Consider the following 25,613-nt stretch of genomic DNA (forward strand, 5'->3'; position numbering starts at 1 on the left):
ATTTCCCTTATGACTAAAGATGTTGAACATTTCTTTAGGTATTTCTCAGCCATTCGGCATTCCTCAGCTGTGAATTCTTTGTTTAGCTCTGAACCCCATTTTTAATAGGGTTATTTGTCTCCCTGTGGTCTAACTTCTTGAGTTCTTTGTATATTTTGGATATAAGGTCTCTATCTGTTGTAGGATTGGTAAAGATCTTTTCCCAATCTGTTGGTTGCCGTTTTGTCCTAACCACAGTGTCCTTTGCCTTACAGAAGCTTTGCAGTTTCATGAAATCCCATTTGTCAATTCTTGATCTTAGAGTATAAGCCATTGGTGTTTTGTTCAGGAAATTTTTCCAGTTCCCATGTGTTCCAGATGCTGTCCTAGTTTTTCTTCTATTAGTTTGAGTGTATCTGGTTTGATGTGCAGGTCCTTGATCCACTTGGACTTAAGCTTTGTACAGGGTTATAAGCATGGATCGATTTGCATTCTTCTATATGTTTACCTCCAGTTGAACCAGCACCATTTGCTGAATTTTTACATTACTATCTTTTTACACTGAATGGTTTTGGCTCCTTTGTCAGAAATCAAGTGCCCATAGGTGTGTGGGTTCATTTCTGGGTCTTCAATTCTGTTCCATTGGTCTATCTGTCTGTACCTGTACCAATACCATGCAGTTTTTATCACTATTGCTCTGTAATACTGCTTGAGTTCAGGGATAGTGATTCCCCCTGAAGTCCTTTTATTGTTCAGAATAGTTTTAGCTGTCCTGGGTTTTTTGTTATTCCAGATGAATTTGCAAATTGTTCTGTCTAACTCTTTGAAGAATTGGATTGGTATTTTGATGGGGATTGCATTGAATCTGTAGATCGCTTTTGGTAAAATGGCCATTTTTACTATATTAATCCTGCCAATCCATGAGCACGGGAGATCTTTCCATCTTCTGAGGTCTTCTTCAATTTCTTTCTTCAGAGTCTTGAAGTTCTTATTGTACAGATCTTTTACTTGTTTGGTTAAAGTCACACCAAGGTACTTTATATTGTTTGGGTCTATTATGAAGAGTGTTGTTTCCCTAATTTCTTTCTCTGCTTGTTTCTCTTTTGTGTAGAGGAAGGCTACTGATTTATTTGAGTTAATTTTATACCCAGCCACGTTGCTGAAGTTGTTTATCAGCTTTAGTATTTCTCTGGTGGAACTTTTGGGATCACTTAAATATACTATCATATCATATGCAAATAGTGATCTTTTGACTTCTTCTTTACCAATCTGTATTCCCTTGATTTCTTTTTGTTGTCTGATTGCTCTGGCTAGAACTTCAAGAACTATATTGAATAAGTAGGGAGAGAGTGGGTTACATTTTCCTTCTCTTCAGTGATAGATTTCTGAGATCTACATTGGAGTAATGACACAGAGTGGGATAACTGATCCTTTGAACAGCTCTGATATGAATCAGTAGATATAAACTCAAATGCTGAAAGGGGTTGAACAACTATATGATAAAATGAAGAACTCAGAGATCTTAAAAAAGCATAGCAGCTAGCCATCTCTAATAATCATCTTCAAATAGGCTCCCCTGATAGAATTTCTCTTCATTAAAGCAACACACAATTTTGGAAATTATTGTAAAACTTCATTTAAAAAAATGAAAAATTGGGTCAGTGTAATTGCTCATTAGTTAAGGTACTGGCTACTAAGCCTGAGAAACTGAGTTCTAATTCCTAGGACGTACATGGTGGCAGGAGAATGGTTAAACACACACACACACACACACACACACACACACACACACACAGAGGGGGGGGAGAGAGAGAGAGAGAGAGAGAGAGAGAGAGAGAGAAGGAGAAAGGAAGAGAGAGAAAGGACTTGGATCCTTATGTAGGACGTGAGAGTTTTGAAAAGTCCAAGTTCTTAACTCAGTTTCTTGGTTTGAATGTAACAGAACCTCCTGTGTCTTTTTAACTTGTGTGCATCTGCTCTTATATTTTATATTCATAAAGAGCACATATATTTACATAAGTGTATAAACCAAATATGATAACAGACAACTAATTTTCCTATTCAAATATCAGTATTTGATCAATTCTGTCATGGTCCTTGTGGTATATATTTGTTAGGAACCCTACATTGTATTATGCCAGATTATCCCTAGTTTTCATGCATCATACCTATTAATTTTTAGTTTCATTGTGACTATAATTGATATAATAATCATTAGTAGAACACTGTAATATCTATTACTTTCTTCCTTTTTCCAGTGTCTATTATAGTTATAGTTATATCTGTTGACTTGAAGTTTGTAGAAATATAAATATAAGCCTTGTATTTTCTTTTAATTATTGCTATGAAGAATCCTAACATTATTTTAAAGTTCAAGGATTTCTTTTTGAGACTCCTAGCAACCTCTTAATTGTAACCTTCTGTAAAAATCAAAATCAGAAAGCACATACCATACTTTCTACATACAATGACAAAGAATATGCATTACAATTCTAAATGGGAGGAAAGAGTGTATTGTGAAGAAATCCTGGACCAAAGCAAGGTCAAAAACCAACATGGTAAACTCTAAATTCTAGATTACCATGTCCCATGTCAAAACACTCTTCAGATCTCTAACCTCTAATCTTTGTTGACTGCTACATTCTTCTCTCTCTTAGAGTGGTTACACTCTCTATTAGCAGCTTGCCTCAGCAGGTATCCCATGACTCTGGTGTCTTCACCATCTTAGGGTCTCCAAAGCAATCCAGGCTTCATCTTAAAACCTTCATGCAATGGCTTCTCCAGGAGTCAGTGCAGACACTCCTGACATGCCTGGCATCAGCAGCTGTCTTTAGTTATAGAGGTACATTCTATAACCTCTTTCTTTTATATTTAACTCCAAAGCCAGAAATGTATGACAAATGCTGTCAAGTGTTGTTACTTGGTGGGGCTGGAATATGATCTCCTTTTTCAAATAAATTTTCATCAGTTTTCTGGGTTTTTTTTTTGTTTATTTGTTTGTTTTCTTTAATTGCCTAACCCTAGCTGTCCTTGAATTCACTGTGTAGATCAGACTGGCCCTGAATTCAGAAAACCATCAGCCTTGGCCTCCTGAGTACTGAGTTTAAAGTCATGTGCCACCACACTTAATACTATCTTTTTTTAATTCATTTTCACAAGTTGGAAGTTTAGCTCAATGGGGTCCTGTCCTCACATTACAACTCTTTATTCCATTTAGGCCCAGGCTTTTCCTTCAACTTTTTCCTGGTGCTCTATTTTTTCCTCAGACTGTACTTTTTTTTTTATTTTTGGTTACTTATATTGCTGCCTTTCATTATATCTGTTTAAGTGTGACCGCTAATAGCCAAGCAACACATTCAATATGAAGCTGTCTGGAAATCTCCTCAGCTAAAATTGTTAAAAATAACTCTTCATTTAGGATTCAGGCAGACTTTCAGAGAAGGGCAAAAGCAGCCAAATTCTTCACCAACGCATCTCAAGATGTGTTTGTTTTTGCAGTAAATATATAGCAACCTTTCTTTCTAACAGACTATCATATGTTCTGGTTAGGTTTTGTTATACTTTCTAAAGTACTGATGTTATGGTTTTAACAACAATGTATTTTTTCTTTACTATTTAAAAACCTTAAGTGTTTAATAGTTGAATTATCTAATTTTGGCTACCTTCATGAATTTGTATATTTTTTAACTACACCTATGAATTTTAGTGTTTCCATTAGATAATCCCTATATGTACATTTTCATCTTTGCTTTATTGCTTTCACAACATAGTGTTGTAATTTTCAAATTGATCTATTGTTTCCAAAAGATTTTCATTCTATTTTAAGTGTATGTATAATTTTTATTGCTGTTGTTGCTTTTAGCACACTGTCACATACCATTTAGTACTTTTTCTTTACCCCGTTAAAGTTATTTATTTGCAATGTTATTCCTTAATAGTTTAGTGTTCTATTATCTGAATAGTCTTGTACTTATTCCTTAATATTTTATCAGCTGCACATCTAAATCTTGGTAACATTGACTAGGACCATTCTGGTAGTGAGATCCTCTGGCCATTTTGACTGTTTTTTTTCATTATGAGGAAAGCCTTCTTCACAATTCTGTTGTCATGGAAGCCTTTCTATATTCTCAGTAAGGTCAAAGTTGGCACAGTGTGGTGGCTCATCCTTTCGAGGTAACATTTTTGTTAGTTTTCACTGGGTTTTTAGTAACTTTTTGGAATTTTAAATGTTCTAGTAGATTATATATGTATATATTTAAGATAATTGTTTGCTTCACCTCTTCTGACTTAGGTTACTTATTTTTTCACTGTAATTTTTTAATCTTATTTTGAATAATCTCTCTTATTTACTTGGCACTGTAGTCTTATTCTTTATAAATTATTCATTCCTTACCACTTCATCTCAAATTATTTCACAACTATTTATGCAAATACAGGAATGTTTTCTGTTCATATTAAGGCTTACTGTCCTATCAAAGCACATACCTTGGCACCATCTTCATTTTCTTTTGTATTATAAAGTCAAAATCTCTCAACATTTTAATTTTTAGTAGAAGATATTTTTGTGATCAGACTTGCAGTGAGATCTAAGACTAATATGAAACTTCAATTTTTCCTTACATTTCCACTTATTTCTAAATTTTAGAGGAGAGACATTTTCTTCAGTCTTAAAATTCTTTCAGCTTATACTGAAATATTGATTTACCTATATTCATAATTTTTAATTTGATATATTTTCAGTTATAAAAATATTAGGAACTTAATCTAGTTTCTATTGGTCTATTTTAAAATATATTTCATGTATACTTAATAATATTATATTCATAGAATTGAAAATATTAGTGTTTATTATAAACATTACATATTTAATATCATAAATTTTTGTTTGCAATTTTTATATTTATAAGTTTATTATGGGTTCATTGTATCTTTAATTTTAATAGAGGATCAACTTGTACTCTATATATAATACTTAGCAGATTTTAGACTATAAAATCGGAATTTTCATGATCTTCATTTGCCTCTCAGGATTCATATACATAGAATTTCAGATCAGTCAGATGTTTCGTTGATTAACATATAGTAAAATTTATATTTTCTAGATTTTTTTCTGTTTCTTAGTTTACCCTTGAACTTTGACAACTCCTTATTTTCTGAGGTTACAATTTAACTATAACGTTTCTACCATCAGTTTCCTCCCTCTTTCCTTCTTTAATATTCTTTTCCAATCTCCTTTAAATTTATGGCCTCTTATTTTGTTTCATTAATAGTTTATATATATATATATATATATGTATATATATATATATATGTATATATATATATATATATCCTAAATATAACCTATTAGTCTGTATAATGGTGTTACATAGATATTTTCAGGGATGACCTTTTTACAGTGGACAAACAATTGTGCTCTTTATTCAAGATAATCAGCTCTCTTATTCCCAGATCTTCCAGTTGCCTATAGTTCTTTCTGTAAGCTTGAGACCTTGTGGACATTCCTCCATCGACATAAACATGCCTATTGGTGCTGCCCTTGTTAGACTCACATTTGAGGACTCATGTTGGTGACATTTTATGAGTATAGCTGCTAATGCTTATAGTAGTAGATTTTGTTACTCTCAAAGAAAATTTCCTGTTCTCCTGGCTCTTAAAATCTGCCTTCTCCCTTTCCTGCAATGAACAGAGAACATTAGGCTAAGGAATGTCTTGTCAATTTATTTATTGGGATTAGTCTTCATAACTCTTCTTGGTTTTTGTTGCAAAGAGTTTTCTTGATTAGGGGTGAAAACTACACATATCTGAGAATTCAAAGACAAATGTTTATGGAATGTTGTGTGCAATTATATTTGTTTAGTAAACTAAAGGATGTAGACTCTTTTCAGTAACCATGACCATACTAACAGTGAGTAATTAGCTAGTTTTCCAGTATCATTAATCTCCTTCTTTTTGAGCCAGTCTTAATTTCAATTAGAGAGCTGTTTAACCCCAAGGTAACCTTAAGGTTATGCTGCCACAGTATTAGTTGATGTGGTTCCCAGACAACATATTTGGTTAGGGTTATTGTCTGCCTCTCTCCTTTGGAATTTTGCATGTTGCCATTTGTTACCTTGAAAGCTTGTCCTCAAGGGGTGGGCTTTCTGTTCACTTTAAGTTTAGGGGCTTGTATATCATTGGGGTTTTTGTTAGAGTAAATTGGAAAATGGGACACTCTTTAGGGAAAGATGAAGGAGGTAAATTCAGAAGATAGAGGAAGGGAGGTAAAACAATAAATACACCTGAAAAAGCCACAAGGAATCAGACAAATTCCTATTAATTACTATAAAATATATAATAGTTATAATTGTTTATAAAAATACACATATAGTTTTAAGGAACATTTCTCATATGAGCTGATGAAGCTCCTTCTTCTACCCAATGACAAAACTTGATTCTCCTAATGTAGCACATTATATTAATATATAAAAATAAACTTAAAATCACAACCATGTAAATTCATGAAGATTACAGCATAAGAATTATAATGTACACTGCTTTAGAAAAAGTCTGTACGTACTTGATAACTGATCACTTACATGAAAAATATTAACATACCCATCACACATACACAAACAAACACACACACACACACACACACACACACACACACACTTTTCAATGGGATCTTTGTATTTATAAACACCAATATATTTGTTGTAAACTTTCAAGCTTATTTGATTGGCCATATTCCTTTAGATGTAACAACCTTTATGTTATGTCAGTATTTAAAACTCCCAATAGATACTTAACTTTTTATACAGGCTGTATTTGTTAGAATACAGGTTTAGGAAGCATCTGACAATATTTTTTCAGGAGTTTGTACGTGACTGTACCTATTCTTATTTGCAAAAAGCATTATTAAAAGAATAGGGTCTGTTTTGTTTTAGCTATATAGATTAAACCTGAATGAGATTTTGAAAATGGTCATAAATTTGAAAACTGATAAACCATTTATTAAACAATACAAGGGGGTTGTACCTAGAAAGAAATACGCATTAGTTTCTACTAAAAAATTGCATTAAATTTTACTTTTTCTTAATATCTAGGAATACTGTATGTCAAATGTAATTTCTTCTCGCAGGTCAAAATCAAAGGCTATTTTATATTTTTATAGCAATAGTATTATGTGGAAACAGTCTTATAGCTAAGTTTAATGTGTATTTTCAATGTTACTTGGGATACAGGCCTTTTTCTATTCCAAAATCTGTCTCATCTACTCATTTATCTATCTGCTCAACTATCTATCTACCCATTTACTCATACATCTTTCTACCTACCTACATATCTACTATCTATCTATCTATCTATCTATCTATCTATCTATCTATCAATTTCTACCTACCTACATATCTACTATCTATCAATCTATCAATCAATATCTATTAAAGATGTTTGTTTAATGAAAGGATTGTACATGGTGTTTTAACAAAATCATTCTGGCATCTTAAGTTTCAGGGACTGGAAGCCTAGCATTTTTAATTTCAGCTTTTCACTTCAAATCAGCAATTCCATGAACTTGTTTTCTAATTATTTTGTAAGTTTGAAAGATTATTCTTTCTAAATCTAACAAAAAATAGACTTTGCAAACTGGACTTGAAAAAAAAGTAAGATAGACAGAAACAACAAACATTTAAAATACATTTTGATGTTATAATCTAAAATTATTTATTCATGAAAGAATTTTAAGCAAAACAATGATAATTTCTTGTTAAATGTTTCAACATGGTAATGTTTTTAAAAAATTAAAATACAGTTATCAGTTTGTATTAGATAGCTTTTAATAACACTATAATGTAATTATAATTAAGCAATTTCATAATTGCAAAATGTTCACTATTTTAGATGGAATGTCTTGTTAATAATAATAAAGTAATTGAGGTAGACTTTCTTCATCCTGTTCATAGATAGTACTTATATGAATAGTAAATATCTAAGAGTTGTTTCTCAAATATTTTTCATTGAAAAATTATTTTTGATGTAAATTTGGATTATCTATAATATATAATATATGTATTGATATAATTGTAATATATATATAATATATGTCTATATTGCTAGGGATCAAATCTAGAAAATTATGTCTCTTACTAAGAAATGATGCCTTTTATATGAATGTTCTACTACTGAGATGCACCTAAGTAGGTGTTTTTGATTAGCTAGTAAATAAAGATTATACTTTCCTGCAAAGCAAATTCATTGATTTATTGACATTTTATTTCTAAGTTTGCACAGCAACAAATGTGTTTCCTGATATAATGAAAGACATCTTGTAGAGGTCAATGTATTGAAAATCATATTGCCTTAAAAGTTAGTTTTGTAAATTTTCTTTTTTATGTTTTCAGCTAATAGAGCTTTATTCTACATTATATTTCTGTTGGGGTTCCTTTAGAAAGTTAATTTGTTTGTTTGTTTGTTTTGTTCTTTTGTTAGTTAGATGGACTAAAATTTTAGACTCGTATGAATTTTTCAATTGTAAGATTTTTTTGTGATTTATTTTTCTCTTCTCTGCCTAAAAATTCTACCCCTCCTAAACCCTCTTCTTTCACAAGATGAAAGTTTTATACTCGTCAACTTTATTATTCTGAAATTTCACCCACTTTTATAGTACTATTATTTTGTTCTGTTTTGTTTTGTTTCAACATTCCTAATTTACGTCTTTTACCCAGTATATAGTTCAAATCAGATTACTCACTATCTGCAGTTTTCTGATTATTTTACCATTGATTTCTCATTTAACTTCTCTGAGGATAGGACTAATAAACATGTAACCTTTTACATTTAACAAGATGTATTGGTTGACCATAGCATCAGCCTTGATTTAAGTGTATTTAACTGCTGTTGACAAAAAGACTTGTATTACTGGTTTGAGGTATACAGTTCTGTTTTAATTTTATGTTCATGGATTCTTCTGCTATCATAAGATATCTCCTGACTGCACAGAGAATAAATCTAGTGGAGCAGAGATTTCTATAAGAAAACTTCCTGTCTCCTCTACACGGCTCAGCATGTACTTCACGTTATTGATATTTGTCTTCAGAGAAAATGTAGACTTATAAGAAAAAGTGAGGAACAAAAACTTGTGACAATAATGAGGCCCCTTGGGAGAAATATTAATTAATTGGTTGTTTGCAACATAGCCTCTGTAACCCATTTTCTTCAAAACAGTGTAGGTAATTAGTTTTTCAATGCTGTCTTTGATTGTCTTCTTGTTTTTTTCTGCTCAGATTTGAGGCTTGCTCTGCTGGAGGAATTTCATGACCAATAGTGTAGTCTTGATCAAAAGGCCATGGTTCTGGAGGACATGGATTCTAATATGGAAATTTCTAATGATACTTTGTGAAATGTTTTGTCAAAGTGCTTTCTAAATATTTGTTTATGCCTGTATACCAGGGCCACTCCCAGCCTCAATTATAGAGATTAATTCTTCCTTTGGTAATATCACCACTCTTCTTTCCTTTCAGGTATGTTCTGTAGTCCTTTCACTTAAATAAGTTGGGTTGTAAGATAGAAGTAGGCTATAACATGGCTTTTTTATTTTGAATTTATTTATTTATTCATTTATTTATTTATTTTTATTTTTCTCCATCTTTAATAAATTGGGTATTCCTTATTTACATTTGAATTGTTATTAATTTCCTGGTTTCCAGACAAACATCCCCCTAACTCCTCCCTCTCCCTTTCTCTATGGGTGTTCCTCTCCCCATCCTCCCCTCATTACAGCACTCCCCCCAACAATCCCGTTCACTGGGGGTTTCAGTCTTGGCAGGATCAAGGGCACCCCCTTCCACTGGTGCCCATACTGGGCTATTCATTGCTACCTATGCAATTGGAGCCCAGGGTCAGTCCATGTATAGTCTTTGTGTAGTGGCTTAGTCCCTGGAAGCTCTGGTTGGTTGGCATTGTTGTTCATATGAGATCTCAAGCCCCTTCAAGCTCTCTCAGTCCTTTCTCTGATTCCTTCAACGGGGGTCCCATTCTCAGTTCAGTGGTTTGCTGCTGGCATTCGCCTCTGTATTTGCTGTATTCTGGCTGTGTCTCTCAGGAGAGATCTACATCCAGTTCCTGTCAACCTGCACTTCTTTGCTTCATCCATCTTATCTAGTTTGGTGGCTGTATATGTATGGGCCACATATGGGGCAGGCTCTGGATGGGTGTTCCTTCTGCCTCTGTTCTAAACTTTGCCTCCCTATTCCCTCCCAAGGGTATTCTTGTTCCCCTTTTAAACAAGGAGTGAAGCATTCACATTTTGATCATCCTTCTTGAGTTTCATGTGTTCTGTGCTTCTTGGGTAATTCGTGCATTTGGGCTAATATCCACTTATCAATTGAGGGCATACCACATGTATTTTTCTGTGACTGGGTTACCTCACTCAGGATGATATTTTCCAGTTCCAACCATTTGCCTATGAATTTCATAAAGTCATTGGTTTTGATAGCTGAGTAATATTTCATTGTGTAGATGTACGACATTTTCTGTATCCATTTTTCTGTTGAAGGGCATCTGGGTTCTTTCCAGCTTGTGGCTATTATAAATAAGGCTGCTATGAACATATTGGACCATGAGTCTTGGTTATTTGTTGGAGCATCTTTTGGGTATTTGCCCAAGAGAGGTATAACTGGGTGCTCAGTTAGTTCAATGTCCAATTTTCTGAGGAACCTCCAGACTGATTTCCAGAATGCTTGTACCAGTCTGCAATCACACTAACAATGGAGGAGTGTTCCTCTTTCTCCACATCCTCGCCAGCATCAGATTTCACCGAAGTTTTTCATCTTAGCCATTCTGACTGGTGTGAGATAGAATCTCAGGGTCATTTTGATTTGCATTTCCACTATGACTAAAGATGGTGAACATATTTTAGGAGCTTCACAGCCATTCAGCATTCCTCAGCTGTGAATTCTTTGTTTACCACTGAACCCCATTTTTTAATAGAGTTATTTGTCCCCTGCTGTGAGTTCTTTGTATATTTTGGATGTAAGCCCTCTATATGTTGTAGGATTTGTAAAGATCTTTTCCCAATTTGTTGGTTGCCGTTTTGTCCTAACAACAGTGTCCTTTATCTTACAGAAGCTTTGCAGTTTTACGAGATCTCATTTGTCAATTCTTGATCTTAGAGCATAAGCCATTGGTGTTTTGTTCAGGAAATTTTCTCCAGTGCCCATGTGTTCAAGATTCTTCCCCACTTTTTCTTCTATAAGTCTGAATGTATCTAGTTTGATGGGGAGGACCTTGATCCACTTGGACTTAAGCTTTGTACAGGGTGACCAGTGTGGATTGATCTGCATTCTTATACATGCTGACCTCCAGTTGAACCAGCACCATTTGCTGAAAATGCTATCTTTTTTCCATTGGATGGTTTTGGCTCCTTTGTCAAAAATCAAGTGACCATGGGTGTGTTGCTTCATTTTCAGTCTTCAGTTCTATTTCACTCGTCCATGTGCCTGTCTCTGTACCAATACCATGCAGTTTTTATCACTATTGCTCTTTAATACTGCTGGAGTTCAGAGAGAGGGATTCCTCAGGTAGTCCTTTTATTGTTGAGGTTAGTTTTAGCTATCCTGGATTTTTGTTATTCCAGATGAATTTGCAAATTGTTCTGTCTAACTCTCTGAAGAATTTGCTTGGAATTTTAATGGGGAATGTATTGAATCTGTAGATTGCTTTTGGTAAAATGGCCACTTTTACTATATTAATCCTGCGAATCCATGAGGATGGTAGATCTCTCCATCCTCTGAGATCTTCTTCAATTTCTTTCTTCAGAGACTTGAACTTCTTACCTTTCAGATCTTTCACTTTTTTGGTTAAAGTCACACCGAGGTACTTTATATTATTTGGGAATATTATTAAGGGTGTCATTTCCCTAATTTCTTTCTCATCCTTGTTTCTCTTTTGAGTAGAGGAAGGCTACTGATTTATTTGAGTTAATTTTATACCCCAGCACTTGGCTAAAAGTGTTTACTTGGCTTAGTCATTCTCAGGTGGAACTTTTGGGATCACTTTTATATACTATCATATCATCTGCAAATAGTGGTATTTTGACTTCTTCCTTTCCAATCTGTATCCCTTTGATCTCCTTTTCTTGTCTGATTGCTCTGGCTAGGACTTTGAGAACTACATTGTATAAGTAGGGAGATGCTGGGCAGCCTTGTCTAGTCCCTAATTTTAGTTGGACTGCTTCAAGTTTCTCTCCATTTAGTTTAATATTCGCTACTGGTTTGTTGTATATGCCTTTTACTATGTTTAGGTATGGACCTTGAATTCCTGTTCTTTCCAGGGCTTTTATCATGAAGGGGTGTTGAATTTTTTCAAATGCTTTCACAACATCTAGTGAAATGATCATGTGGTTCTTACCTTTGAGTTTCTTTATTTAGTGGATTACATTGATGCTTTTCTGTATATTAAACCATCCCTGGATATCTGGGATGAAGCCTACTTTTTCCTGATGGATGATTGTTTTGATGCGCTCTTGGATTTCGTTTGCAAGAGTTCTATTGAGTATTTTTGCTTTGATATTCATAACGAAATTGGTCTGAAGTTCTCTTCTTTGGGTCTTTGTGTGGTTTAGGAATAAGAGTAATTGTGGCTTCATAGAAGGAATTCAGTAGTGCTCCATCTGTTTCAATTTTGTGGACTAGTTTGGATAGTATTGGTATGAAGTCTTCTATGAAGATCTGATAGAATTCTGCACTGAACCCATCTGCACCTGGCTTCTTTTTGGTTGGAAGACTTTTAATGACTGCTTCTATTTCTTTAGGAGTTATGGGGTTGTTTAAATGGTTTATTTCTTCCTGATTTAACTTTGGGACCTTCTATCTGTCTAGGATATTGTCCATTTCCTCCAGATTTTCCAGTTTTGTTGAATATAGGCATTTATAGTAGGATCTGATGATTTTTTAATTTCTCCTGATTCTGCTGTTATGTCTCTCTTTTCATTTCTGATTTTGTTGATTTGGACAAACACTGTGTCCTCTGGTTAGTCTGGCTAAGGTTATATCTATCTTGTTGATTTTCTCAAAGAACCAACTTTTGGTTCTGACGATTCTTTGTATAGTCCTTTTTTTTTTTTCTACTTCGTTGATTTCAGCTCTGAGTTTGATTATTTCGTGCCTTCTATTCCTCCTGGGTGTGTTTGCTTCTTTATGTTCTAGAGCTTTTAAGTGTGCTGTCAAGCTACTGATATATGCTTTCTCCTGTTTCTTTCTGCAGGTACTCAGAGCTATGAGTTTTTCTCTTAGCACAGTTTTCACTGTGTCTCATAATTTTGGTTATGTTGTACCTTCATTTTCATTATATTCATTTACGTCTTTAATTTCTTTATTTCTTCCTTGACGAGGTTATCATTGAGTAGAGCATTGTTTAACTTCCATGTATATGTGGACCTTTTTCCTTATTTTTATTGAAGACCATCTTTAGCCCGTGGTGGCCTGATAGGATGCATGAGATTATTTCTATCTCTCTGTATCTGTTGAGTTGACATGGCTTTTTATACCCTTTTGTACTCTAGTTTCTCCTATACACCCACACCCCTCCTTGCTTTAGTTTCTCCACTGCCAGTATTCAATCTCACTAAATTCACTTTACCTTTAATCTACTTTTTCACTTCTCTAAACCTCTTCTTGACCACAAGGCCCATTTCTACTTTTCTGGATTGCACTCATGCTCCAGGTCAAATACATAAAAGACTCAAAGCTAAATTTTAAATATGAGAGAGATGATACTCATTTGTCTTTCTAGATATAAGTTAGCTCATTCAGTATAATTTTTGTTACAGGTCCATTCATTCAGGTCCCTACACTTTCCATCATTTCATTTCTCTTTTTAGCTGAGTAATTTTCCACTTTGTATGAGTGATACAACTCTCTTAGCAATTTTTCAGTCACTGTACATCTACGTTTATTTCATTCCCTACCTACTATGAAAAAAACAGCACCTTACACAAATGTGCAGCTCTCTCTTTTGTATAGCACGAGTTTTGGTTTGTTATATGAGAAACATGCAGACATATTTTTTAGTGTATATGTTGTAGTTTATACTCCTCCCAAAAGTATGTTAGTGATCTTTTATTGCTATACAATACTGACTTCTCTTATCATTTGATGATAGTAATTTTAATGTATGTGACGTGGAATATTAAAGTAGATTTAATCTGATGACTGGATTTGTTTCCAAAATATTTGCAATTCTTCCTTTTGAAATTTTTTGTTCAGTGCTACATTGTCTGTCTACTCACTTGCAACAAAGGAAATTGAAGCTTTATATTTTTATTAGATCCAGTTTCTTTGTTTGTTTTATTTTCTATGTCAATGGAATCAAATTCCTTTCCTATGCCTATGAATTAGAAAGTACAAGTTATTTGTCCACTACCAGTGTCAGAGAACCAGGTCTTATGTTGAGCTCTTTGATCCTAAGTTTGACAGGTTTATGCATTTAAAAGTTCATCCATATCTATTAGATTTTTCCTCTTCACAAATTTCCACTTTTAACTCATGACATTTATGAATTTAATAGAATTTCATTAATTTCAGTTTTAATGTCCCACCATTTGTTTCTGATTTCAGTGATTTGGGTGTTCTCTCTTTGGTTAATTTGACCAAAACTTTAGCAGCTGTGTTTTTTGTTCATTTGCTTGTTTAATCAAATTGATACAAACTAAATTCTTTTATAACACTGACTGGTAGGCAAGATTGTGGAGGTATGTTTGATTAATGAATGATGGTGGTGTTTATTTCACTGTGGGTAGTTCCAACCCTGGGCAGGTGGTTCTGAGTTGTGTGAAGGTTCAAACTCATTTGAAGTAGAATCTCCTAAGACTAAAGAAGTCTTGGGCAGTGGTAATATATCAATGGAGAGTTTAGGATAGGTTACTTTTTAAGTTCCATTACACTTGCAGTGGAATATTTTGGAGATAACAGAGCAATGAGGTACCTACCTAGGGTAGAAATGGATGTTGGAATAGAGTTACAATGACCCTAAAAGACAAGATCTATGTGTTATGGAAGCAGAGATGGAGTTATGGAGCTTCACAAGTACTTTGGAAACAAGAAGATCATAAGTGAATAGCACATGCATAATTCTTCACGTTTTATGTTTTCAAACTTAGGTTTTGCTCTTGGCTGTGATTGTATCTTAATTATTCCCTGTTGAATAACTTGTATGTTGATTTTTGATGGAGCTCATTGTTAGCACATTCTGGGATTTTAGAGAAATTTGTAGGGTTTGGAGTGATTTGGAATATTTTAAAGAGGCTGATCTTTTTGGGACTTTTAATTTTAAAGATTGACTCTAAAGAAATTTTGCTGAGACCTTGAAGATAAACAAGAAAGAGTCTATTTTAATACTGATGTGTCTGTATGTCAAGCTAACCATAGGTCAATTATGCTTGCTGGATTTTTTTAACTTGATACAAACATACACATTTATGGGAAGAGAAAAATTGGTATGCAAAAGAGAAAATGCCTCTGTAAGATTGATAAACTGATGTTCACACTAAGAGTCAATACTTTTGCCATTGACCTATATTCCCTGTTCTGATATAAGCTTTAAATATCCATTTCTAGTTAACTATGTCCATCCAGATTTAAAGTTTTCTTTATTTTATTTTCTCATTTTGAGGATAGAAACGACATAGTATGTCCAGTCTGCTCTGGTACCTGTATGTGTACAGTCTTGAAAGGTAATGTAATCATATGTTCTTATGTTGATTTTCCCTATCAGATTTTCCCTATCAGAACCATTAAATTTCCCCCTTTATTTTCAAAGCTTCAGCATATTATGTCTATGCTGCAACATCTTTATTTTATGATTATATAGCCATCTGATACTTTAAATTAATAATATGTGCTATTTGTCAGTTGATGCTGAAGAATTGGCTATGAGACTCCTATACTTTAAGTAGTTTAGATCACAGGACAATTTAACTTCCTTGCCACCTCATCACTATATCTATGTTCTATGTTTTGATCCTAAGGAAACACTTACCAAAATATTTGACCTCAATAATGCTGATTTCTTCTTAAGGACAGTGACCAAAAATCCATTATCAATTATCCCAGCAAATGAAAATTTCCATCTTTGTGGTTCTGATCTCTTGACAGGATGCAGATGTTCAAAGTGATCCTGAGTATTAATAAAAAGAAAAAAAGGCTTAGTAAGCCATAAGTACCAAACGAGTAATTATTGTTCCTTCTTGGCTTATGCATAAGTTCTAAGTTTCCTGGTTCCTGCCCTGAATTTCTTCATTGTTTTTTATTAAGTGCTGAGGATGAGAAAAATACTGTAAGACAAAAAAAAAAGAAAAAAAAAAGAAAAACCCTTTCCTCTGCAAGTTCATTGTTTCATGCTGTTTTGTCACAACAGGAAAGTTACTTGGACATCATTCTTCTTTCTTTACAAAAGAATACACTATATTTATTGTTTTATTTTACTTCTATTTATTTCTATTTTATTAATTTCAGATATTATTTTGATAATATATTCCAGTGTACTCTTTGGGGTGAATGGTTTTCCATGACTTTTGGTTGTAAAATTTAGTCATTGGACTTTGGAGGTCTCAAATGTTCTTCAGATGTTTCTCTTAGGACTGCCTTCACTGTGTTCTATAGAAAATTTTATGTTGTTTTTCATTTTGATTCAAGAAAAGGAATTTCTATGTCATTATTTATTTCTTCCGCAAAGTATTATTAAATAGATTGTTGTTTTTTCTCCATGAATTCCTATACTTTCTGTTGCTCTTGATATCTACCTGCATTCTATTGTGCTCAGATAAAATATAGAATGTTACTCAATTTTCATATATTTTGGAATGTTTTTGTTCTAATATGTGATTTATTTTGTATAATGTTCAATGGACTGCTGTGTACTATTTTATGTTTGGGTAGAATTTTCCTTCATTCATTTGGTTTATGGTACCATTTAATTTAATGATGCTTTGCTTAGATTTTTTCAATATTACTAGTCCATTGGTCACATTGAGTCAATTCTTTTGAACTTAGTCTGTGATTTTACTTATAATATGTGATTTTTTAATATGAAATTGAGTACACATATGTTTGGCGTGTGTATATTTAGAATTGTTACACCCTCTTGGTAGAGTGTTACTTTTATGAATATGATGTGTCCTTTTTATTCTGTTTATTTTTTCATTTGAAGTATATCTTGCCCTACTATGGTAATTATATGTATGTCTCTCCTTACCTTAGCATACATTTTTCATCTCTTTTACCCCAACTTGCCTCTATTATTGATATTAAGGATTGTTTGTTTGACTTACATTTTTCATCTCTTTTACCCCAACTTGCCTCTTTATTGATATTAAGGATTGTTTGTTTGACTTAGCAAACAGATGAAAGCTATTTTTCAATGGTTTCCTTATCTCTGTATTTTTATTTTGGAACTGACATCACTAATATTTAATTGTTATTAAAATATATGCATTAATTCCTGTCATTTTTTAAAATTATGGGGTGTTTGATAATACCTTTTTATTAACTGCACTGGTGTTTTAATTATTTATTGTGAACTCTTAGATGTACTTATCCTTTACATCATAATAAAGTATACCTTACCCTGTTCTTTAAATTGTTTTGGATTTTCTTGTTATTTCTTCTTTTTAACTAGAATTTGCAAATTTGAAGATAGTTGGTTGTTTGGAATGTGGAACAAAGGCTGATGTTCTAAAGACTATTTATCTCTCAGAACCAGGACAGGGGATCTAGGGAGGTATGGATTAGGACTTCATGGTCTAGGGACCAATTAAGTGTTGGGTATCAGAAGCTAAGCAGATCATGAGAGTTTCATCCCACTTTTCAAAGCCTGAAGACCCTTACCTATTTGTGCTGAGAACAGAGAAGAAAAGAAGTCTTGTAGATTGTTTTTAAAGTTTTAGAGTAAACATTAAATTCCTAATGATTATAATTATCATTATCATATTTCAATAATGTAGAGTTTGTTTAAAAGTATCATGGCATTGACTACTGTGTCTTGTCCTGAATCTATTTGTTTAATGCATCATTATATATATATATATATATATATATATATATATATATATATATATATATATACATATATTCTGGAGAATTTTTCTGTGCATTTGCACAAATGTCTCCAACAAATGTTAACAATATATAACTTCTTTTAGTTGTTAAATGTGGTTTTAAGTATAGAGGACATAATGCTATAAAGTTAAAAATTTTATCCAATAATTTAGTATTACTATTTCTTTAATCTACAACATATTGTATTTTGACATTTAGTATAAATTGTGAAAGTCTAAATATAGTTGAAATATACATATCTATTATTAGTCCTATAAGTACTCTGAAGTTTTTCATCAATATGACCAACTCAACTATGAGCATATTGATACACGTAGCTATGTATTTCTAGACAATAAACAATTGTTGGTAGGGAAATGGCCAAGTGATGGAATGTTTTATGGCATGTGCTAAGCCTGTCACTTGATTGCTATCAGTGTAAAATTTTTAAAAAGTAAAGAAGTTTAGTTAGGGTTTCTATTGTGAAGAGATACCATGACTAAATCTTATGAAGTACATTTAATTGGGGATGGCATACACGTTCAGCGCTTCAGTCCATTTTTGTCATGGTGGGAAAAATGGCACCATCCTGGAAGGTATGATGATAGACATGAGACTTCTACATCTTATTCCAAAGGCAAACAGGAGAGGACTGTCTCCCTGTGGTTTGGAGGAACATCTCAAACCCCACGCCAACAGTGACAACTCTACTAAAACAAGGCTACACTTCCTAATATACTCCCTAGGCAAAGCATGTTTAAACCACCACAGTGTGCCTGGTTCATTATATAATTACAAAGGACTCAAAAATGTGACACGTTCAGCTGAAAGGGTCATTATCAGAATTTTAGCTCCACACATACCTTTCCCATGTTCAAGAGTTGTACCACTGACCAGTTTAATCTCCAAAGTTTGCACATCAACTATAACCTAAGTCCAGTAATTGAGAGGAAGAATTGCTCAAGTTAGCACTTGATACAGTTTAACATATTATTTGCCCACGTTATGAAGAATGTAAGAGTATAGATATTCATTCAAACTTTTCTTAATATTGAACAATATGGACTATTTTTTCTTTAATTAGCAATAACATTTTCTCATCTAGTTTCTGACTACGGTATGTGTTACTAATTTTATATTTCTTATATTATCTTGTAATTTTCCATGGTTTGGTTCTTTTCATGTTATGTAAAGTTTGAATAGGTAGTTATAATACAGCACAAATGCTAGCAGGCAATGAAAATAAAATGATGAATAATCTAACATTTGATACAGAGGTCTATAAGAGAGAAAAATGTAAGTAGGTATAAACTTTATGTCCATTAAATAATGTGGATAAGAGGGAAAATAGTAAAACAATAAGAATTAGGAGGTTTTGTATTCTAATCATGGGGAAATTCATTCTTTGGAGATGACATGTGAGTTGACTTCTGGATAATAAGCCAGAAACTGGAGGAAAAGCCCTTGAAAAATTCTGATATAGGCATAGCATATGCTGAAGTCCAGAAAATCAAATTTATGGTTTACAGTCAAGGAAGAGTTGGGCCAAATTTGAAGTAGTATATTGTATTAGGTAGAAGATGGTGATTGCTGTGATCACTGAAGTAGAAAACAAGGGAATACTAATAAGTCCTTTTTAAGATTAAAATGGTGTTTTGATATTTCGTATAATTTTTGTTTAAGAGGATTCATTTTGTTTTAATTGCAATCATATTCTGCTATATGGTGCTTAGGGGAAATCTATACTTCATCCTGCCTAAGAAAAATTTGTCTGCTTCTCACAATAGAGACCAGAGAATGTAGAAGCAATATTCTTCATTCAGTGTTTGTTAGTATGATGATATATTGGTTAATGTTAGGAATTCATATAAAAATTATGAAAACTTGTTTGTAGATGGATAGTAATTCTCTTATTTTAGATGTGTTACATGAAATGACATGAGGGCTAAATGATGAGACCAAGTGCTTGACAAGCTATACGAAAATAAAATATCATTTTAAAAATGTGAGATTAATCCAGAAAGAGAAAATCTATGAATGCAATGAAAGGATAATTTGACTATGATATGTGAAAGTGGTGATAGTGAACTAGTGGATATAATATTACAGCTCAGAATTATGGGTGTATATTTAAGAAAAAAATAATGTCATATACTATTCAAAGTTGTGAATCCTCAAAGTTATGGATCAAATTATATTGCATAAGGAACAGTTAGAGAAAATATTGCTCTAAGACAAGAAGTAATACTTATGTATGGAATTCTACTCTTCATGGTAGAATCAGGAAAGAAAATTGAGTCAGAATAGTAATTGAAATAAAAATTAAATAAGAATAATGTCTTATTCAATAGCAGAAAGGAATACATTTTTATACTTTAATATGGATAAACCTCAAAATGATAAGAAGGCAAAGACTTAAAATTCAACACACTGCCAGCTATATGATACTATTTTCATGAAGTTTTAGGAAAGACAACTTTAGAGATCTAAAATTATGTTTCTTAGGTGAGATGAAAGAAAGCAAGGTTCCTTGTGAATGATGATCACATGTGTGAGATTATGGAAACATTATAAACCTGAGTTGTAATATTTGTCCAGAATTGCAAATTAATCAATTAATATCTATGGATTGCAGATATGAAATAGTTGAATTTTCTAAGATATTCCGCAATTAAACTGTTAAAAATGCAAGCACTGGTAAATATAGCATTACTTTTTATCTCACATAAAAAGTATTGTTTGTTATTTGAAGGAGTAACCTGATATTGACACACTGTATTTATAATCTGACTTCTCATATATGTATGAATTTATTGATGAGGATTATACTTTTAGTACAATTAAGAGCATCGATTTGCAACCAATTAGCTCTAGAAATTATCTATAAGAATTAATCAACCTTCTCACTGTTATTATTAATAAAATTACCCTTTTATAGATACTGAATACTATTGATTTCTGACCTACTGAATCCAATGTATATTTGGAGAAAGCCAGATCCTATGAATGCACGTTTGATCCTATAAGCTCTCTTTTCTATTTTCCACATATAAAACAACTAGAAAATTGCGTGTTTTTCAGATGTGATTTTTAATAAACATTTGATAGTGCAGAATAAATTAAAATGCAGGGATTTGAAAAATAAATGTCACTTTATGACTATCAAAGAATATTTAAAAGATGATATACTTTTAGATAAAAAGATATTTGTTTCCTCCTACTACTCTCATTTTGAGAGCATCTTTTGCTCATATAAGAAATATATCAGTATGTAAAAATATATTTTTTGCCAAATTGGTAGAGTAGAACAATATAATTTTATTATTGCAAGCTTATAGATTATTTGGGGAATGATTTTCTATATTTAAAGTATTTATTTTTTCCCTTAGAGTAATATGAAAAAAGGCAGCTGCATGAGGTTTCACTTTGGCTACTAAAAGTTTCTCGGCAATACATCTGGACTATAATTGCTTGAAATTCAACAATGACATCCAACAAAACTTGCATTGTGCAGCCGGACAGGTGTTTTCAAACGGAGCATCATATTATGCCCTCGAATTCAAAAATAAATGTTAATCTTCTATCAGATTGGGATTTGGATAATGATATAGTTGTCAGAAATCCAGAAAACTGTGAATTAGCTGAAAGTTGGTTTGTTTCAATGCAGAAAGGGACAGTCAAAATGTCAGAAGTGGAGTTTTCTATTCCTTTTAGTTCATATAAATCCCTTATCAGTCCACAGAAACATTTAATTGACAAAATCATGGAAGAATGTGGAACATTCAATATTTATTTTTCAAATAGAAAATCAAATCTTCAACAAGTTATTATTAGAGGCCCTATAGAAAATATTGAAAAGATAAAGAAAAAGTTTCTTCAACTACTAGAAGAAGAGAAAGCCCAGAATTATTCTTTAGCTGTCCCTGTCAAGTCAAAATATCATCAGTTTCTCAAGAATAAGAATGGTGGCAATCTTCCCAATACATGTGTAAAACTGGGGGCACGTGCTATTTTCCCTACTCTTAAAAATAAGAATCAGGATTTGGTAACGATCATAGGGAAAGAGGAGGCTGTTAAAGAAGTACAAAAAGAACTAGACCTTTTGTTGAAAGACTTAGAGTATGTGGTGGAGGATAGCATACTGATAAATCGTAAATTTCACCATTATTTTATCATGCGAAGGGACCAGCTTATTCGAGAAATGACTGAAGTCTATGCTGGTATGATTATTAATTTCACATATGAAGGAAAACAGAGCATCAGAGTTACAATGAAAGGAGAAAAGGCTTGTGTTGAAGCAGCAAAGAAACATGTCCAACAGATTTTTGAGCCCTTGGGTTCTCATGTCACAACACAGTATGTTGTTCCTCAAAAATTCTATACATTTTTTATGGGACCACTCTGTTCTAAAGTTCAACAAATTGCTAGAGATTTCAAAGTTCAACTTGCATTTCCAGACAAAGGAAAGACAACTATGTATGTACATCCAGTGGTTCAGGAAACTGAGAAAGAAAAGTGGGGAAAGAACAGTAAAGAACTTGTTTTTAGTAATGAAAGGAAAAGTAAAACGATACTTATCTCAGGTCAAATGGAAAATTGCAAAGCAGCCATGGAAGCTCTTGAGTATCTAATTCCTTTCACTGCTGAAGTCCAGGTGCCCTCTCACCTACATCCTTACATCATTGGTCACAAAGGAAGTGGGATAAAGAAGATAATGAGTGAATTTGATGTTCATACCCAAGTGTCACAACCTGGAGGCAATTCTGATATCATATCCATAATGGGTCTGGCTGCAAAGGTGAATCAAGCCAAGATTAAATTAGAGAAGCAAATTAATGCCTTACAAACAGAAATAGAAGATCGAGCACTAAGAAACTTTAAACTAATGTTTACTCTAGATGCAAAATACCATTCCATGATCACTGGTCATAAGGGCTTGTTTATTGCTCAAATTTGCAGAGAGCATGATGTAAATATTCATTTTCCAAAGAAATCAAACCGTGAGATACAAGACCAAATCACAATTACAGGCTATAAAAATAATACCTTAGCTGCTAAAGATGCAATAATGAGAATGCTATATAAAATAGAAAAAACAGTTTCTAAAGAAATCCCAGTAAACCCCCAGGTTCGTGACAGTATTTTTGGATTTGGTGGAAAATACATCCACAGACTTAATGAACAATTACATGTAGACATCCGGTTACCTCCAAAAGGATCCTGGAATACTAACATCACTGTGATTGGACTCCCTGAGAAAGTTCAAGAAGCAATTGACCATATCCTTGATCTTGAAAAGTATTACCTTTCAGTTGTCATAAAGTATGACTCTCAACTGGAGAATCTTAAGAACACCTGTCTTTACAAGATAACCATGGAACCACCTAGGTTTTCTGGGAAAAAAGATGTTCCCCATAGTTCAAAACCCACCCCAAACTCCCCACACGATGATTCTGAAGATTTCCACAAATTGAAACAACAAACACATCCTAAGACTCATCCTTGGAGACCATAAGAAAAGAAAATGATTTAAAACTCAATAAAATGTGTTCCAACCTGGTACAAGAATTTACTGTGAAAAAGTATTTCTTAATAAATGTAGTGAATGAATTGTAGGCACAGTTTTGACACATTTCCATATATACATTGTCCACCCAAAAATGTGACACAGTGAACTATCAAATGCTTCCACTTAAATGTATGCAATATGTACCCACTTGTTTCTTATTTGTGCTGCAGACTTGTTTTTATAACACCTTTCATAGCACACAAATCATGGTTTTAAACACCTACTCCATTTATATATTCTATATGTACCACAGTCTTGCTAATGTTTATGATATATCAGTACAACACTTTTCAATTTTATTATGCACCTCAACAAATGTCACAATATTTTGATTTTTAATCCAAGTAATACCTGGTAAACTTTTAAAACCATAACCTAGTTGTGCTCTTTTTGTTTCTTGCTTCTGTTTAAAAAAATTCTTCTGTTATTGTATATTTTTTTTAAATTTACAATTCAAATGTTATCCTGTTTCATGCTTTCCCCTTCAGAAACTCATCTCATCATCCCTTGCTTCTACAAGGTTCCTGCCAAACCCACTCAACACACTACCTCACAAATCACTTCCCTAAAAATCCCTTACACCAGGGCGTTGAGCCTTGACAAGACCAAGGGACTCTCCTCCCATTAATGCACTAGAATGCCAACCTCTGCTACAAATGCAGTTGGAGCCATAGGTCCATTGCTGTGTATGCTTGGGATGGTGGTTTAGTCCCTGGGACCTCTGGTGGGTATGGTTGGTTGATACAGTTCTTCTTATGGGACTGCAAATCCTTTCAATTCTTTCTCTAACTCCTGCAATTCTTTCTCTAACTCCTCTACTGGGGACCCTGTTTGCATTTCAATGGTTGGCTGTGAGCCAACCTCTCTATTTGTCATGCTCTGGCAGAGCCTCTCAGAAGACAGTTATATGAGGTTCCTGTCAGCATGTATTTTTGGCATCAGCAAAATTGTCTGGGATTGATGGCTGTTTGTATATGGGCTGGATCCCCAGGTGGGACAGTATCTGGATGGCCTTTCTTTTAGTTTCTGTTCAAAACTTTTTATCCATATTTCCTCCTATGAATATTTTTTCCACCTTTTAAAAAGAACTGAAGCATCCACACTTCATCCTTCGTTTTGAGCTTCATGTGTCTGTGGATTGTTTCTTTGGTAATCTGAGCTTTTGGGCTAATATTCACTTATCAGTGAGTGCATATCATTTTTTGGGGGTGGATTGGGTTAACTCACTCAGGATGACATTTTCCAGTTCCATCCATTTGCCTATTAATTTCATGAATTCATTGTTTTTAATAACTGAGTAGTACTCCAGTGTGTAAATGTACCACATTTTCTGTATCTGTTCCTCTGTTCCTTTCAAGCTTCTGGCTACTATAAATAAAGCTACTATGAACAAAGTGGAGCATGTGTCCTTCTTATATGTTGGAGCATCATTTGGGTATATTCCCAGGAGTTGGTATAGTTGGGTCCTCAGATAGTACTATGTCCAAATTTCTGAGGAAACTACAGACATATTTCCAGAGTGCCTGTACCAGAGTGCAATATGACCAGCAATGGAGAACTGAACTTCTTTCATTACATCCTTGCCAACATCTGTTGTTACCTGAATTTTTGACATTAGACATTCTGATTGGTGTGAGATGAAATATCAGGGTTATTTGGATTTCCATTTCCCAGATAACTACAGATGTTGAACATTTCGTTAAGTGATCCTCAGCCATTTCATAGTCCTCACCTGAGAATTCTTTGTTTAGCTCTGTACCCCATTTTTAATGTGGTTATTTGATTCTCTGGAATCTAATCTGAGTTCTTTGTATATTTTTGATATCAGAACTCTACCAGATGTAGGATTGTTAAAGATCTTTTCCCAATCTTTTGGTTGCCATTTTGTCCTAATGACAGTGAGCTTTGCCTTACAGAACTTTTGCAATTTTAAGAAGTCTCATTCGTTGACTCTGGATCTTAGAGCATAAACCACTGGTGTTCTGGTCAGG

At 33.3% G+C, this 25,613-nt stretch overlaps 1 protein-coding gene across 2 annotated transcripts; it reads left to right on the top strand.

Annotated features, from left to right (window-relative positions):
- The first annotated feature begins 4,126 nt into the window (after nucleotides 1-4,126).
- On the top strand, nucleotides 4,127-23,621 carry RGD1561230 (similar to RIKEN cDNA 4921511C20 gene). Of its 2 annotated transcripts, XM_087599631.1 has the most exons (3): nucleotides 4,127-4,152; nucleotides 15,636-15,691; nucleotides 21,443-23,621. In XM_087599631.1, exon 3 carries the CDS (start codon nucleotides 21,538-21,540, stop codon nucleotides 23,566-23,568), a length of 2,031 nt encoding a protein of 676 aa, XP_087455757.1. In that variant the 5' UTR covers nucleotides 4,127-4,152; nucleotides 15,636-15,691; nucleotides 21,443-21,537; the 3' UTR covers nucleotides 23,569-23,621. The 2 variants fall into 2 exon arrangements, with proteins under 2 accessions (XP_087455757.1, NP_001100438.1); NM_001106968.2 differs by lacking the exon at nucleotides 15,636-15,691.
- The last annotated feature ends 1,992 nt before the right edge of the window (nucleotides 23,622-25,613 follow it).

This window comes from Rattus norvegicus, chromosome X, assembly GCF_021556685.1.
Source record: "Rattus norvegicus strain SHRSP/BbbUtx chromosome X, alternate assembly SHRSP_T2T, whole genome shotgun sequence".
Lineage (NCBI taxonomy): Eukaryota > Metazoa > Chordata > Mammalia > Rodentia > Muridae > Rattus > Rattus norvegicus.

Coding starts and splice junctions, on each gene's coding strand:
- RGD1561230 (XM_087599631.1), top strand. CDS start 21,538: ATGACATCCAACAAAACTTGCATTGTGCAGCCGGACAGGTGTTTTCAA.